Here is a 17,254-nt window from a genome sequence, read left to right on the forward strand (position 1 = left end):
TTCTGAGATTAAATTGCCTTAGAGTTAGTTCCATGCTTATTCAGAGTAAAACTTCAATACACACAGCTTGTATAGATTCTGAAAAAGGAGCACAATTCATCTGTAGAAAAATGAACCATACTAAGACAGGATTAATAAAAGATCGCCCGAGAAGAGGATGATCATCAAAGGTAATATTTTGCCCGCAAGCATAGTTCAAAGTACGCTACAGAACATTGTGGAACAAATGTGTGTGCACATAAACTCCTCAACTCAGCTTCTGCAGCGGTAGACAGCATTATCTTCTCAATTTAGTGATGGTGAACTTGAACATAACGGAGACCACAGTACTTGCACACATTAGGTGCCTCCAGATCAAGGCAGATGTACTCGATTGGGTGGCCAAGTCCAACACCTTCAGAAGCTGAAACGATGCAGCAAGCATACGGGTAAGTCAGTTTTACATAAGATGTATGATATGGTCATCAGTTTGAGAATGTGCAAAACAAAATAGAGTATGCATATTCAGCTTTGGTGCCTACCCCCTTCACAGACGGCAATGCGACCATCAACCTTGATTGGAGGTACCTCGTTGATCAGTTCCATTGGCGACTTCTTGCTCGTGTCCTAAAACAAATAAAATTAATGAAAGAAAAATAAGTTGGGAAGAAAAGTGATCCATATGAAAAGGGAGAAAAAGAGAAAAGGTTTGCAACTCAGCACACATCATAGCAACCAAAAAGAAAAAACTTTATCACGGTCTCTCAATGATAAACTGAATGAGGACTCAGGTAGTCAGGTGGCAAGACTCTTCTCATGTGTGCCTGGCCTGAGGTTGAAATCCTGGTTTTACTTTCCAATACAAACAAGAACAAATAACTGATGCTATCCACAAATCCTGAGGTAGTTCCAAGTTTCAAGGATATTTATTGAAAACTACAGAATTAATAAATCATTTCCAGTAGTCATTTTGTTTTTACTACCAAGAAACTTTGGTCTTTACTCCACTCAATAAATCATGTCAGGAACATTCAGCATTCAGGATAGTGCTTGATGTTAAGTCATCATAATACTAAATGAAAAAAACAAAATATGAGAGACATGTTGAGAACCGGCTTGCTCTGCAACAACCACCAAGCTTTCCAAAAACTTGTTTCATGTGATCAACAATGGAAACTCATCCCAACACACAAAAATATAATAACCTACAGGACATCTTAAACATGTGGCACTAAACTGTGCAGTTCAAACATTTGATGTTGAGCTCCCATTCATCAGCTGAAACCTAGACACATTGCATCAAGATGATAGCTTCCTTAGGAACCGTCTAAATAAAACCTAAATCTCATCCAAGCATAACTGAAGTCTACAAACCTATATAAAATAAATTACTTACTTCAGAAAACAGTATTTATATTACCCAAAGGTGCACCCTTCGAAATCAGCTAAATAAAACTTAAACCTAAACCAAGCATAACTGAATTCTGCAAACCTATACAAAATATATTCCGTAACTATAAAAAAACAGTGCTTATTACCTAAAAGTGCACCCACTACATGTTAAGCTTATAGGTACTGCAGGGAAAAAAACCATTGACTCCATTTCCAGCTCCTTGAAGGCACATAGCTAGGTGGACAAGGCACGATAAACAAAATATCATATAGAAGCTGTGTCTGCCAGAACTGCAAGTCACTAACATGATTAGGGATGAAAACGGTCAGAAACGGTCGGTAAACACTAAAACCATTACCGTTTTCATATTTTTTATCGGAAACAAAATCGAAAACGGTAACTCCGGAAACGGAAACGATATCGGTATTTCGGAAACATCGGAAACGAAAGTTCGGTGCGGAAAATACACCTGTAACGGTCGAAATCTAAAATACGATCGGTAAACATATCAAACTTCACAATAAAACAAAATTGACAAAACATCACAAATACCACAAGTTCACAATTCATGATATAACAAGTTCACAAGGATCACAAATTTATAATATAAAAAGTTTACAAAGATCACAAGTTCACAATATAACAAGTTCACAGTATAACAAGTTCATAAAGATCACAAGTTAACATACTCAAAGTTCATAATTCACAATATCCACTCGATTTAGTTGACGTGGCATGCTTACTCATGAAATATTTTTTCCTTACATAAAGGGTTTTTCACAGCCTCACAGGAAAACCCTAAAATCTAATGTGTGGAAAAGACAGACTGTCGGCTCTCTATCATTATATATTACTAATACATAACATGTGCATAGAAAATGGTGGATTCGTTCGAGAGACCAAATCGTTAATCTCAACTACCTTCCAACACCATCTAACCCCAAAAAATCTTAAAGCGTCCAAAAAATACAAAAATAAGTAATCCTTATCCAGAGATGTACAGGCGATGCGAAAAAATCACATGCTGGAAAATTCCGAAAAAAATTCCGAGACACAATTCCGGAAATTTCCGAGACATAAATCCGGTAATTTCCGACAAAAACCGGTAACCGATGGAAACGGTCGGTAAAACACTACGCCGATTCCGATACCGATTCCGATAGAAAATTCCGAAAACCGATTCCGTTTTCGAAAAATACCGTTACCGATGAATCCGATCGAAAAATTTCGAAATCGGTTTCCGGAATTCCGAAAAATTTCGAAACCGTTTTCATCCCTAAACATGATCCTGTAGCCCGTTCGCAATGCTGCTAGCCAACTACTGCAGTAAACCATTGCATGAGCATCAAAGCATACTTAGTTTACCAATGATGATCAAGAAATTGTGATAACTATGATCTATCAGGGGTTCGCATACTCTAGCAATATAATGGTGCCTGGTAAATCTAAAAGACAAGACCTGCACATCTAACAAAGAAGAGACAGAAACGTCGACATGGAACAAGCACCTAGAAGCCCGATGATCAGGACTCATCACGCCAATTCAAGATGTCTCGACAACATCAAGGACGACCTAAACTAGAAAGGGGCAGTGAAGTTAACAAGCGCGGCTCACACCGAGCATAACCACACGCGGAACCTTAAAGGCGCGGTCTTCCCCGCCGATTCGGGCAGGGACATTCTCTGGGTTCGCGAGGCCGAGGCGGATCGGGATCTAGAGGTCGAGGCTACGGTGAGGGGAGGGGTATATGTATACATATACCTGCATCCACTTAGCGGTGTGGCTGCCGACGACGGCGGCTGCGCCAACAGCCTTCTCGGTGGAGAGGCCGCGCGCGCCGGCTGGAGCTAGGGTCCTGAGGAGCGCGGGGAGCAGCCTCCGCGTCGCGGTCGCCATGGCTGGGGAAGGTTGCGAGCGAAGTGGACCGTACCCTGGGGAATTCGGGAAAGAACAAAGAGAAAGACGAGGACTTTTAGATGCACCTACGGGATTAAAGCCCGGCCCGTTGTGGCCCAACTTGTGGTATGGGCTGTCATGCTGAGCTACTAATCTGTCATGACTCATGACCCAAATACAAGTCCATGTGATGGCGTCCCCGGAAGGAAGGAGAAGAGCGCATCCAAGTCCAAGTGAAGCGTAGCAGTACATACAATACGTATACAGTATACAGTACAGTATACGGCAACAGTAGGTCAAGTGTCCCAGTACACTGGTCCATGACCAGGTGTGGACGTGTGGTGGCATGGGCTGGGCCAGCTGTGGTGATGGGCACCCCCCGGTTTGTTTCTTTCCTCAAATACAACATCTCTCTTTCTATTTATTTATTTATGTTACATTTCGTGGACAGTTTGTTTTAAGGAGGACACCACACGCACACATTTTTATTAAAAAGTTTGTATTAAAGAGTTTTATAGAGACATCCAATTTCCCGACTTATAGGAAATAAATATCACGGGGTCGCGTGGGACACCGAATTAAATGGTAGTAGAGCTATTCTTTTGTCACAAGAAAACGAGACGTACATTCACAGGAAATGGAATGAATTGATTTATTGATTAATGGCTTCTGTTTGGCCGTGCCGTGGCTCCATCATCAAGCAGCAAGTAGCTAGCCATGGTTGTGGCCTTCTAGCTAGCTCCTGGCAGATCTTGTTCTGTTGCGCCGCCGGACCCTGCCCCTAATGCGCGCGCAGATTAATTTAGACCCCGGTTGGTGCAGCCTAATTATCGGTGGGTGGATCGTCGGCGATTCAGTAGCCGCGCATGCATCACAGTTGTTTAACACATCCTGATAGGTTTGCTGGTGTTTAAGGACCGACACGACACGACTAAAGCATTCACAAAAAGTGTTCATATTAATGCATGGCCGCGGTTTCTATCTATGATTGACTGTGTGTTTTGTTGTCTAGGCAAGGTGTCAACGTGGGGTTCAGAGCCAACGACTATAGTTTGAATCTCCATTTGTATATAACTTTAGTTTTTTTACCATTTAAATGCGAGGGGTACGATAAAAGTGAAAACTCATGTTTATACAAGAGAAACCGGTGTTTTTTTTTTATTATTTTGGTATTTTCTCTAGCTCCCGCCATGCGTGCTTGCTTGTGTCTCTCACCTGCATGCATTATTGAGGCGGATCTTCTGGGCATCTTTCCGGTGACAAAGTCGGTAGCTGGGGAGTCCTTCTTGCAAGGGCGTGGCCCACACAGCCGTGGAGTGTTGTCTGAGGGAGTGATGTGCAGTGGCTGTCATGTAACATCACTGGTATCGATACCGGTATCTTCTTCAGCGGCAGTACTGTGGAGCAACAACCAAACGATCTTTTTCCTATATATTATTTCTTCCTTAATTTCCCTGTAGGTGCATGCATGATGCTTGATTAATTGTATGCATGTATTATTGGCCTTGTTTAATCACTCACTCACAACTTTGAGAGGTTTTCGCTCGGGGTGCGTGCTTCACTCGCCTCATGGTTGAGCACTGACGGGATGGGACGGGATGTCTCGCTAGCTAGCCGCCCTTGCTTGAGCTGATTAAGAGCTCGATCGACATCAGACGCACTGCTCTATGCTGTGTGTTAGTGTTTGGTTTGGTGTCAACGGGAATGGGATGGAATGAGATCAACTCTGGACTGATCTCATTCCTTATTTTTTTTATTTTTTGAGAAATGATCGCATCCATCATTTTTGAAGAATATCTCTTGACGCTGACTCTGGATCTTCAAACAAAACGCGGGTCAAGTTAGAATGATCTTATCTCATCTCTCTTCATCCTTCCTCGTCACTTCATCTAAACACTACCATACCGGCCGCGGCTACCCTGTTCGCAAATCACAGATAATGACAACGAATGTTTCTCCAACCAAGATACCGTCAACAATGTGGACGTACTGTACTAACCATAATCTAATCAGTAAATGCATGGTTTGTGCTGCACAGCCTGACGATGGAGCATGCAACGCTAGCCAAAAACCTTTTTGCGCTGCTCGTCATATTTTACAACGAGTATTCACGCAGTTAAGCATGCATGATACATGTGTTTAATTTGGAGCCGCAGTAACTATAATCTAGCCATGATAGTGCGTGTGGTCGTCCGTGTGTTGCACGCTCTGAAGGATCTCTGGTTTCCGGTCCATTTTACTCTAAAATTATATAAAAATTTTTTGACTTATTTAGCATTTAAACTCATCCAATCTCACCCAACATATGAATTAAGAGAAAAACAAACAAGTCCGCTCCAGGTCCACAACCTGGTCAAAACCGGCCTTACACGTACCATGCATGGTCATTTACAATGAGCATACGTGCAGGGCTGCGCTGTGATTTTTGTCGGCGGAATTTGGAAGTTCGACAAGCAACTGTAAATAAAAAATAAAGACGATGGCGATGTGTTCTGATTCCTGATCATTCTGACAGATGCCCCGGCCCATTTGCTGATGTTTCAGCAGTGCAGGAGATAGCACAGTATTTATTTAACAGATAGAAGATCAGAACTCTGAACACCTTAATTAGACTGTGTGACAGGAGTACAGCGGCAAGTTGTTCACGGTTGATTATTCTGCACGCTGTGCCAATCTACACCGTGGTGATGCGGATACCTGGGTCTGTTTCAAAAGCATCTCCTTACCGCGTACGTACTCCATTGCCATAAGCCCATAAGATAGACACGAAGAGAGTACGCGTGCTTAGGCTGTCTCCAACAAGAGACGGTAAAGCACCATGTACTCTAAATGTAGAGGATTTAGACGTCTGGTATAGCCCCAGCAACAACCGCTAAAGCATCTGCTAAAATATAGCATGTGTTCCTCGTCCGCTACATTTGGAGTACAGGCGACCATGCGCTATATATCAACTGTTCACTCGCACGTTCAGTCGTTCGTTCTCTCCAGCGCTCCCTCAGAAGCTTCTTGCTGGGCGTTGCAAGCTGGTCGTCTGTGAAGAGATGACGTGGTGGAGATATTTGGAAGCCTTGTTTTTTAAAGAAATTATTCTTGTGTATATAACACACAATTTGCAACTTGTAAATGAATATTAAAAAAACTTTGGTTACAAAAATATTCGTACCTATACCATAATTTATAATCTGTGTAATTTGATCCGGTTAAAAAAATGGTGCAACCATTTTTATTAATATGATTGGTGAAAATATGGAGAATGAGATATAGAGCATGAAATTTAGAGAACGTTGCTGGAGATGATGAAGACATAGAGTTCGGAAATTTTTAGAGTGTGATGTAAAGGACAGAAAATATTCCTTTAGAGGATGAAATTTAGAGGACGTTGCTGAAGACAGCCTTAGCCGGCAAACATCCTCGGCAGTGCTGTGGGCCATCGAGAGTCGCTGACATGTGGGCCAGATTCCATAGCGGGCCCATATGCGGTGGACACGTGTCCATGATTCTACACATTCCCATGTCATGTACGCTCCCTCTATGAAAGACGCGACCGCGCCAACAACCGCCTGCTGAGACCTCCAGCTCCGCACATGCCACGAACAATCGTGTCGGCCTACCTCCAATCAACCCGCGACCTCCTCATCCGCTGCACGCATGCTTTGAACAACCATGCCTGCCCGCCTCGCCTGTCAGTGTATAAGAAGGTTGTCGCCTCCAAACCTCGTGTTTCTTGAGGACCTCCCGCCTGTGTTTGCTGCCATCATCCGGTGAGTGTCGCCCCCAATCTACATGTTTACACTTCAGTGATTCGGTTTGTTCGTTCAGTGGATTCCTGTTTTTGGTGGGTTTCTTTGTCTTTTGTTGGTACTCGATTTATTCATCTCTGGCAGACACTGACAGGAAAGCCTGCAAGAGCTTCGACGACTTCGACATCTCCTCCAAGGCCAAGCCGGTAGCGTTCCCCACCTTCCTATTTTACAAAAAAATATCTAATATTTTGCGGGTTGGATCATTATGTTTAAAAAATGACAAACATTGGTGTCTTGGCCATGAAATTGGACACAAACATGGCTACAATTTGGCAGCCAACAATATAGTGCATAGATGAAAATCAAATTACCGGACTTTGAGCTCGAACTACAAGTAGCAGCTCTTAAACAACAAGAAGTTGAGATATTAAGCAAAAGGTGTCCTTTTATGTACAAATACTCGGAATCAATATTTTTGACTTCCTTTACAATATTCTTCGAAGCCGAGATAATTCAATTCATGTTGGTGCAACATGAAGTAGCCGTAGCATGAAGTAGCAACAACATCTGCTTATATGGCGTATACTCCCAGTGGTGACTGCATAAAGCATGAAGTAGTAGCATATGGGTTCTATGACTTTTTCTTTATCACAGCAGGATGAAGTGCACAATCATCCATTTGGAAATATGGCTGAAACAACTATTGCTTCTATGGTGTATACTTCGGTGACTGCATCACAACCTGTAATGCATCAAACTATGGGCTAGGAAAAGAGGACTTCATTGTCATGTATTTGGTATAATTTTATCTGCTAATTGTTCAGTTTTAGTCTAGTTATACGACCATGAGGCCATCATTTTGGTCTAACAATATGCTTATTGTGCCAAGCCATTCGGTTACTTGCAGGGCTCTGCTGTTGTTTACCCTGGGCATTAAGATGGTCTAGATGGCCACTGTGACTTGCCTTAGGGGACAACTCATGAATATTAATTATGTCTTGTTGTAATCCAACAAGATCTGATTGGGATGTCTGATGGTTTGTTTCATCTTGTGGTTGTGAGACATTTTGTACTTCCTAAACAAGGACAGATTAATTCCAAACTTAGAATGAGCACTGCATATTACAGTGGTTGTGAGACATGTTGCCTGATACTGGTTTGCTCTGTGATAATCTTTGGTCTGATCCTTCCAATGAAGCAACGGGCTGGCCCATCAATGATCGAGGTGTTTCACTCACATTTAGACCTTATCTGCCAAGCACATCAGGTTCCTATGTTCTTATAGATGTGACATACTTATTCTTTTATAAACTACAAAGTGTATTAATAGTTTACTTATGATTTTGCATTACTGAAATTAAGGTTGGCAAAGATGGATATGAGTTTTTTTCTAGCTGTCAACTCGTAACAATATTTTAGCCCCTAACTACTGTTGAAAATTTGACAAAGCTTCATGCATGCTAAGTCTTGGAATGTTAACCAGTGCTCTACCTATGACTGCTCTTGGGGCTGTTTTGTGTAGTTTGCTTCTAACACAAGTTTTAAACAGAGACTTATCAATGTCGCTAATCTATTTTGATTTATTTTATATGTGCTGCTTCTAATTCCAATCTAGTTTGGCCTTCCCTACAAGTGCAACCTAATGCATCCTTTAAACTATTTATGTTTGGGGCTTTGTTTCATGAACTTGCCGAAGAGTGAGGCGCACGAGGCCTCATGACATGGCGCCAGGTTAGGTACATCCTCCGTTGTCCCTCCCTAGCACCTCATTCATCAATGGTATTTTGGTTAGCGATCAAGATGTGAGAATCAAGCATAGGAGTGCCTTCACTATATCGGTGCATTGGTTAAAGGTAGTGGTGTCAGCCTCCCTGATCTGTCCTGAAGCGAGAAAATGAAGGGCAAAAGCAAGAACAATTTCTAAGTGGGGTTTCAAAGCTTTATTTACTGACTATGCGTTATTGTTTCTGATTTCTTGGGGCGTCCTTGAATTGGTCCTGTTTCTGCAGGGGAGAGTTTATCAGACGAGCGAGTGAGGCTACATCAAGAAACTCAGGGCGTGCATCTGGTGGTACATGGAGCTGGATGATGGATATGTGGCTGAGTAGGAGAAGCTAATAGGACCTGGAGGATGGGTCTCTGCGTTCTTTGCTTATTGGTATGATTGTTTAGATATCCGCAGATTACACACACTATTTCTTCAGCGCGTCTCCTCTTCCTACTAAAAAGTATCCATATCTCTGTTATTGCAATCACCATAAACCTGATTAGTCCAGTTCAGGTACTCCGTACTATATGACCAGTTCATCCATGGAGAACATAGATCGCTACTCGCTAGCAATATAGGGACAGGCATCCTGGCGCGCGGCTCCCAAATTTCATCCTGTCTTTTAGCGACCAGAAACTACTCACTACATAATTGTTTGATTTTTTTCTATGTTTTAAATCATTATTTACTGTTTTTTGGCAATATGAAAAGACTAAGAGTACGTATAATTGGTGCGATATCGATAATGTTTGCCACACGGATTTTGCGTATCATAATGATGTTTGTCGTTCTTTATCTATTTTTCATGCAATTTTGTTTTTTTACTTCCGTAGCAACGTAGGGTCACGGACCTAGTGTATATATAAAAAAGATATAGCTCACTAAAGATATGTTTGGTACTAGTGCATATAACACTTTGTAGGATTTTATTTATTTGTTTTTTTGAAAAAAAAAGCTCTAGATAGAACACTATGTCGTCTATACGTGGGTGGGTGTCATCATCGTCATCGAATAAAGAACAAAGCAACATAGGCTACATACTGACGTATGTATACATCATTGGCAGCAGCTTTTACTTGCTTAGTCATTCGTACATGGATGGAGCGGCATATATATAACATAAACGCCAGTTGCCTTTCTCTTTTGTGGATAATTGAGCGCGCGCGAGAGCAGCATTCGAGGCACGTTGTAGCAGTAGTAGTAGCTAGCAGTAAAAACTAAATACTGGACGCTTTGAAGAATCTGAGTTCCCGGACCGACACAGGACAGGACAGGGCAGGGCAGGGATCCTCTCTCGCTTCTGCTTTTGCTGCTGTCACCACTGACCAGTCACCACCACACCACCACTCAGCAGGACGGTCAACATCTATAGCGCCGGATTGATGAGGTGCATCTGGCACAAACAGCATGGGGGCTACGAGACTCGGGAGCACGAAGAGCGGGCCAATCATGGAGCTCCAGCTGCAAACCAGCCGCACAACACACGGACAGGAGGATTTTATTTTCTTTTCTTTTGTTTTGCTTCCTGAGGCAGCTAGCGGGCGGGTGCGCGAGAGTGAGAGCGAAAGGAATGGAATCATGGAGCTACCAGACACGGTGCAGAGAGAGAGAGAGAGAGGGACGGAGGCCCACAGGCACCCGGCAGTGGAGGGAGATCGACGGGATGCTTGGGGTTCGTTCGATGCCATGTTCCGCACATGCGCCAATGCATGTCGTGGCATCGAAGACTCCTCTCTCTCTCTCTCTCTCTGTCTGTCCGTGTGGCGGTGGGGTCCGCCGGCCCGTGACGGTGGCGTGTAGTAGTGCTTGCTGGCAGTGGCAGGACCGACAAAAGGCGGCGAGGCGAGACGAGACGAGATGCCATGCTTGGAAGCTTCCCCATCCATGCATGTCCATCCTGGCGGCACCAACACTAGACACGCAACAACCAGCCCAATCCCGCCGTGCACGCCAACGCCCATCTTTTCCTGCCCGCGCCGCGCATCCATCCCGCCGTTTCGCATGGGCACCACCAGCAGCAGCGGGCAGCGGCAGCGGAAAGGCAGGCCCGCGCGCCAACGCTCGGCCGTCGCGCCAGCCAGCCAACCCAGAATGGTAGGAGGACTTTGGTGTGGTGTCAGATAGCTTGACTAGTTCATGCCAAACTGATCGTGTGAAAGTTCTATCCCTGTCTGAAATCATGGCCTTATTAGGCAACCCTTTGAAGTTTGTAGACATGCATGATGATCCAGATACAGTCTAGCAGTTTGGATTTGATTGCTGTGAACGAATGAATGAATGATATATGACGGACAAGAATGAAATGAAATTATTATTTTATGAATTCGACAAAAATGACCTGGCCCACAATTAAGCTGGAACTGAACAGTAACTGCCAATCTGATCTGATCCTTAAATTTCATGTAGTGTAAAGTTTAGAGCTCATTATCATCTCTACATGCATGCGCCACGGGCATGGCGGCATTTAAAATGTGCGTAGGTGTGTGAGAGAGAGGGAGCGCTTTCCGCTAGTCGTTGCAAAAGGGTTGTCAAAAGACGCCAGATTACAATCCATGGAGTTGGCCTGCCACCTTTCAAGTTTGTAGCGAGCGCTGCTGCTGCCTGCCTTGGCACGAGCACAACGGTGGCAATCCATCCATTCCATGGTCCATCCGTTCATCAGCGAGAAAGAGGGCAGATGAAACCATCGCATCGCATCTAGTCGTCGATTGTCTCGGGTAGCGGCTAGGCTACAGTACGTAGTAGATTGTAGCCCCCCAGCTGCGCGTGATTGGACAGATAGATTGCATGAGGTGACACGACGACAAGCTAGCGGCGGGGTGCTGCTGCCGTCCGGGACTGCGCAACACCAAGTGGCTCGGCAATCAACATGTTGGTTCAGTTGAGGCGGTAGCTAGCTTCTCCTGTTGCCGGCCGGTGAGCTTTACCAAGACGCGCAGGGAACGAAGCCGACAAGGCAGCTGCTAGCTGGATCGCTGAGATTGGATGCGGTGGTCATGGTCGACCCGACCTGCCTCGCGATGGACAGTTAGTTAGTTACCCGCTTTTCAGACCGTGACCGCCGACCGCTTATGCTCCTTCGTTGGCTCGCGAACTCGCTCGGCTCGTGGTCAGCTTGGCTCAGCTCGTTTTAATTTTGTCACGAACTGAGTTAATATCTCAGCTCGGTTTGTTAACGAGTCAGCTCGACACGAGCTCGAGCCAGCTTGTTAGCTCGAATGAGATAATATTTATCAGCAAAACAAATCATATACTTGAATGAGCTAGCATTTATTAGTAAAGCAAAACAAAATATATATACTTGCTTCATTCCTCAAAACACATTCGCTCTAGCTCACACCAAGGAGCCGAATGTACGGTTGTAAACTTATTATGTACGAAGGGAGAAATGAAGTGTCGGAAACATCTGAGATGAGTTAACATGTTTAACTTTTTTATATCTCTAGCTTGTGTATTCACCCTTATACTTTTATGTGATTCATTTAATTAAACTTTAACCTTCATCTTCGAAGGAATTATCTTAAAGGGATATCTATTTGAAGACGAAAGTTAACTAACTTTTTAATACTGTATTGACTTGTTTTCAACTGTGTATAGTAATTGAAAATAAGTGACTAGCACCATCGTCGACCACCCGTCGTCCTCGCCTAGCAGCTAGAGCCTGTCCGGCTGTAACAATTGAAGGATTGATCGAACACGAACCCCAACTGCCAAAAGGGTATTAACTACCAGTACGTCTGTCTGGCTTCTGGACCATGCAACACACTCCACCTGGCTCGTGGAGTGGAGTGTTCCTCTCGTCTCGTCTCATCTCGTCGTCAGACAACGACCAAACCCTGCATGCCTGTATTGTCTAATCATCTACCTATCCATACTGGAACGCCGGCATGCGGTAAGCCAGCAACGAACGACGCGTGTACGTACTCACTCGCTCTGCCGACATGGCTGGCCCTCCATCCATATCTCGTGTCACGCACGCACTTGCTCGGACGTCCGGTCCCGAAAGAGAACGCTAGTAGTGTGTGCGTTGCGTGGCAGCCTGCTAGTAGCTAGCTAGGGCTACGGACTTTTGGTTCCTTTGAACCCAAAGTGACACGACCCGGCCGCACAGGCAGCACCGCAGCAGGCACGGCGGCACACATGCATGCTCACGAGACACGATGAAACTGTACGTAGGCCGAACGTCTCCCATCCGTTATTTGTAGTAAGGAAAATATCAATTGGCTCGTTTCAGCATGCATGGTGCGCCCCTGTTAATTATTTATTTGATTGCTTTTTTTTATCTCTGGCTGAACTGTTTCATATCTCCCTCGCATCCAAAGCACGTCCCTGTCAAGTGTCAATGATAGGCTGAAAAGCATGACTACTAGGCCTTCCTTTCCTCCTCACAGTGCAAGCTTTGTTCTGATTTTCCCGCCACCTTTTTTTTCCGTGTATATATATAGTATGCTATTTATTCTTTTGGCCTGCAATAGGGTCCACCCAGACTGTCGGTGGTGGCAGGGCAAGCGAGGCATCATATTTACACGTACTCCGGCTAGATGGCTGGCTAGTGGCTATCCCGATTTTTTTATTTTGTTTTTTTTTTCTCGAAAAAACACGTTTAGACCCCTGAATAACTTAATGTTGTTTTTTAACTCTTTGCTTGACGTCGTAGGCCATTGTGCCGAGATAACACAACTTAGTGCCACAACCTATGGCGACGAGATATGTGACCCATTGATGGCGTAGCGGTGGGACGCCGACGAGGGAGCACCAATGGGAAGGGGGCCAGCGATGAGGGAGCACCGGCAGAAGGGGTGTCGTCGGCGAGGACGAACAGGGGAGGTGGAGCACCGACGGGAGGGGGTTTGTCGACGAGGGCGAGCAGGCGAAGGCGACGAGAGAGCACGCGGTGCTCACGGGCGGGCGGCGAGGCAAGGAGCTCGGGCGGCCGCCGGCGAGGCGAGGATGCAGGGCGGCAGCGGTGCTTGAGCGCCTCGGGGCAGCGGTGGAGCTCTGGCGGCGCTCGGGCTCGGCCGCAGGCACAGTTGGCTCAGTGAAAAGCAGGTCCGTCGACTAAATCCTAGCTCGGCGCCAAGATCTATGGGGCCGAGCTAGGTGCCACGTCGACCTCCATATCGACCCTCATCGCCAGCAGGTCATGTACCTCGACGTTATGGGCGGTGGTGCCAAGCTATGTTACCTTGGTGCCACGGCCTACGGCGACGAGCAGAGGGTTCAAAAACAGAATTAAGTCGTTGAGGAGTCTAAATGTAATTTTTTTTGGGAAAAGGGACCAAAATAAAAAAATCGGGTGGCTAGCTGAACAACCGCTACCCCGGCCTCATCTCTGTTTGGCTTCTTTTTTTTAGCCTGTTGCTAATCATGGTCATGATGGATTGATGGTGTAGACGCGCAGTGACGATGCTTAACTATGCAATCACTCATGGCCTGACCATTTATCAAGTGCCCGTAAGCTTTTGAGTCCACGCCTAATCAGTACGTCGTACCTCCCATGCGGCAACATCTAATATGCATTGAAATCTTACGTTGAAGTGAGGTTCATGTTCCGTTAGATTATGATTCAATATCATATTTAACGTTTAAACCCTTCTACCACCAGGTCGTAAAGATTTATAGAAAAACCTCTAACAAACTATGATTATGTGTACAGTTAGATCATTGATCTAATGAACTAAGTGATTCCCTTCCATATAAGATCTGATTGCATATTAGTTGACGGGCGTGAACTAATTTCTCTCCCTGGTTTTGACGCGCGAACTAATCACATATTACATTGCAAAATTTTATTTTGGGACAGAGAGCTAGCAATCTGTACGCGGAACTGTCGGCCTCCTAATTTCTCCCCCGGTTTTGACGCGAGCGAGACCAAAATGTGACACGCTCGCTAGCTGATCAACCGGACACTACTGGACGAACGCGCGGGGGGTACACATGGACATGGCTGGCCCGCGCCTGGCGTTTGGCGGTGGCGCGCCAGCGTTGGGCGTGAGAGCGTGCGCTGGATGTGCCGACGCCGACGGCCGATGGAATAGCGAGCGGGACGGCAGCCAGCGCATACGGATCCATCCATCCATGCGTCCCCGCCGGGGTCCCGGCCCTGATGGCGCCTTCCCATCTCCTCCCGCAGCCTGCAGCTCCGCCTGATGTGGCTCGGCTCCGTTGGTCATCACGGCAAGCTACGTTAGTACATAAAGGCTGTCTCCAACGATACAAACAATGTAAAAGCTTTATCTATATCTCTACTACTCTATAAAAAGGTAACATGGGCGTTCATATCAGGCTTCATCATGCTTCCATCCTGTGGGCCATCCTCGGAAGTCCTCACCCCCACATACTGCCATTCACGGACTGAACGTAGATGAAAGATGAAGCCTTCAGTCCGCGTCTCTTCGTCTCGAGATCTCGCGCCCGCGCCGTCGATGGAAGGCTCGCCTCCAGTCCGCGCCTACGCCCGCAACCTCGCCCGCGCCCAAGATGTCGCCCTCTCCCCCACCGTTGTCCTCGCTTCCTCCCTCCAGCACCTGCTGTCTTTCTCACTCAATGGCGTGGATCAGGATGGTCCTCGCGGCGGAAGCCACCTGAGAAAGCCATGTGCCCCAGCACTCGCCCCCGCCTCGCCCGATCGATCTGACACAGGTTTGTTTGTTTTCACGTCGATTAGGTGATTAGGTGGTGCGCGGCGCGATCTAACACAGGTTTGTTTGTTTATCAGTGCAGCTGACTGGCACACAGTACGCATCGTCATTGGACTTGCTCTGGCTCTTCACCTACAACACCCTGAATGACTACAAGAGTAAGACCGTGGCATGCGCCTTTGCAATTCTTACATTGTTTAGATCTTTGTAGCTTTGCATTTGTTGTTGTGTGTCTTGGTGTATGCGTTCGTTGTTGCCACTGCCCAAGGCTTAATGTTCATGTTGCGCCATTGGCTAAGCTCTAGCGCTGTGGTGGCGGACTTTGCCAAAAGTCTGGTCCTGGCGAGCCCTCTTCGTCCCGCCGTCGCGACAACAGCGGGGCACCTCGTCCGCAGTGGCCGGGCCAGGGCAGGGGATTCCTATGCAATTCTTGTGGCTATGCTGGTTTCTCCTCTAATTCTGCTTCAACTTTTGGTTTTTTCTTGGTGTTGTTTCATTAGAGAATATTGTTTTACCATCTAGCTGAGTTGGAAGCCCAATAATATACCAATATTCTTTGTTTTTGCCTTTGAAATATAACAATTCTTCAGTTTGTTGGAATTAACGAGTAAGTGTTTTTTGCCATTTAACGCTAGGGGATGCTCTTTGAAGTGGTTATTGTTCAGTTAAAACTTACACATCAGTTTATTTTCGTTCTTACTTGATAGCCTAAACTTACTAATTGATGTAGTGGAACTGTAGATGGGCAAAGGTTTACTGCATCAAGAATTCTGAACTAAACAAGAACACAAATAATTTTGTTAAGAATGCTCATTCATTCACATACTAGAAAATTTTCAAACATGATGCAGCCATTTTGGTTGGGGGAAATTGTCATGCCAGTGTTTTATGACTTTTAAATATTGTGTGAATGTGTTATTCTGTAGGTTAGGATCTTAACCCTTAATGCTTCATACTTCTTGAAGAACGATGGCCACTTTGTCATTTTAATCAAGGTACTCCGAGCTATTATTCTTAATTTTGTAGCAGTTGTCTGAAGGACAGGTCTCTTACAGTGGTGAGAGGACTTTTTGTTGTGTGAAAGGTCCTGCGAGGTGCCAGCACTTGGGTCGGTCTTGTAGCAGTTGTCATATAGGCATACAGATATGCAATCTTGGTCTGCATTGATCTAATCTAACAAGAAAACATTTTGTTTAGGGTAATTGTATCGACTCCACCCTGTCTGCTGAGACCGTGTTCGCTGTTGAAGTTGGAGAAGTTCAAAGCACATCAATTCAAGTCTGCCTAGCAGGTGACGTTGGAGCCCTACGAGCATGACCATGCATGTGTTGTGGGCGGTTATAGAATGCCCAAGAAGCAGAAGGCTACCTGATCACCTCATAGATCATAATCCGCGCTCATCTTGTCCAATAAGGATGCTTCATTGTATTATGGTTTATTAAGATGTCTGCATGATACTGATGGTTACAATATAGTGGTGGTTAGTTGCAATGTAGTGGTGAAATAGCTAGATTAAAATAACAATATTTATGTATGGCTAGGAGCCTAGAATCACAAATAGATTATGAAATCTTTTTTCATAACAATATAACACCCATTTGTATATAAATTATTGTGTTTTTAGATGTTTCTGTTGCAATGCACGAACATTCACCTAGTACTATATTATTTTTAGGTGACGGTTCTCGTTGTCGATGTGTGAGCGGTTAAAGATGAGATGTAGCTTGATGATGGAGAGAGGGGAAATCAAGTAAAACGTATCAGGTGACGAGAAACTATAACTCAGATATTTGATCGTAAATAAATGAATCCTCTAGCAACCAGTCGAGAGTA

General features: G+C 45.1%; 2 protein-coding genes and 1 long non-coding RNA gene across 5 annotated transcripts; 2 read left to right on the forward strand and 1 right to left on the reverse strand.

Annotated features, from left to right (window-relative positions):
* Positions 1 to 6: 6 nt before the first annotated feature.
* On the reverse strand, positions 7 to 3,351 carry LOC100280596 (mitochondrial NADH ubiquinone oxidoreductase 13kD-like subunit). Its single transcript, NM_001153515.1, is given in 3 exon segments — positions 7 to 403; positions 522 to 606; positions 3,135 to 3,351. Coding segments are annotated over 3 exon segments (333 nt in total). The 5' UTR covers positions 3,270 to 3,351; the 3' UTR covers positions 7 to 290.
* A 3,512-nt stretch (positions 3,352 to 6,863) lies between these two features.
* Positions 6,864 to 9,264, forward strand: LOC109946012 (uncharacterized). The gene is made up of 3 exons (XR_002269054.1): positions 6,864 to 7,030; positions 7,164 to 8,936; positions 9,022 to 9,264. It is a non-coding gene; the product is annotated as an uncharacterized lncRNA (long non-coding RNA).
* Positions 9,265 to 14,992: 5,728 nt separating this feature from the next.
* On the forward strand, positions 14,993 to 17,044 carry LOC103653057 (Mediator of RNA polymerase II transcription subunit 36a). Of its 3 annotated transcripts, none has more exons than XM_020551812.3 (4): positions 15,007 to 15,422; positions 15,499 to 15,579; positions 16,348 to 16,416; positions 16,619 to 17,044. In XM_020551812.3, the coding sequence occupies exons 1-3, from the start codon at positions 15,152 to 15,154 to the stop codon at positions 16,350 to 16,352; spliced, it is 357 nt and encodes a 118-aa protein (XP_020407401.1). In that variant the 5' UTR covers positions 15,007 to 15,151; the 3' UTR covers positions 16,353 to 16,416; positions 16,619 to 17,044. The 3 variants fall into 3 exon arrangements, with proteins under 3 accessions (XP_020407402.1, XP_020407401.1, XP_023158109.1); XM_023302341.2 differs by having other exon boundaries at positions 15,010 to 15,422; positions 16,348 to 16,529; XM_020551813.3 differs by lacking the exon at positions 16,348 to 16,416 and having other exon boundaries at positions 14,993 to 15,422.
* The last annotated feature ends 210 nt before the right edge of the window (positions 17,045 to 17,254 follow it).

Source organism: Zea mays, chromosome 4 (genome assembly GCF_902167145.1).
Source record: "Zea mays cultivar B73 chromosome 4, Zm-B73-REFERENCE-NAM-5.0, whole genome shotgun sequence".
NCBI lineage: Eukaryota > Viridiplantae > Streptophyta > Magnoliopsida > Poales > Poaceae > Zea > Zea mays.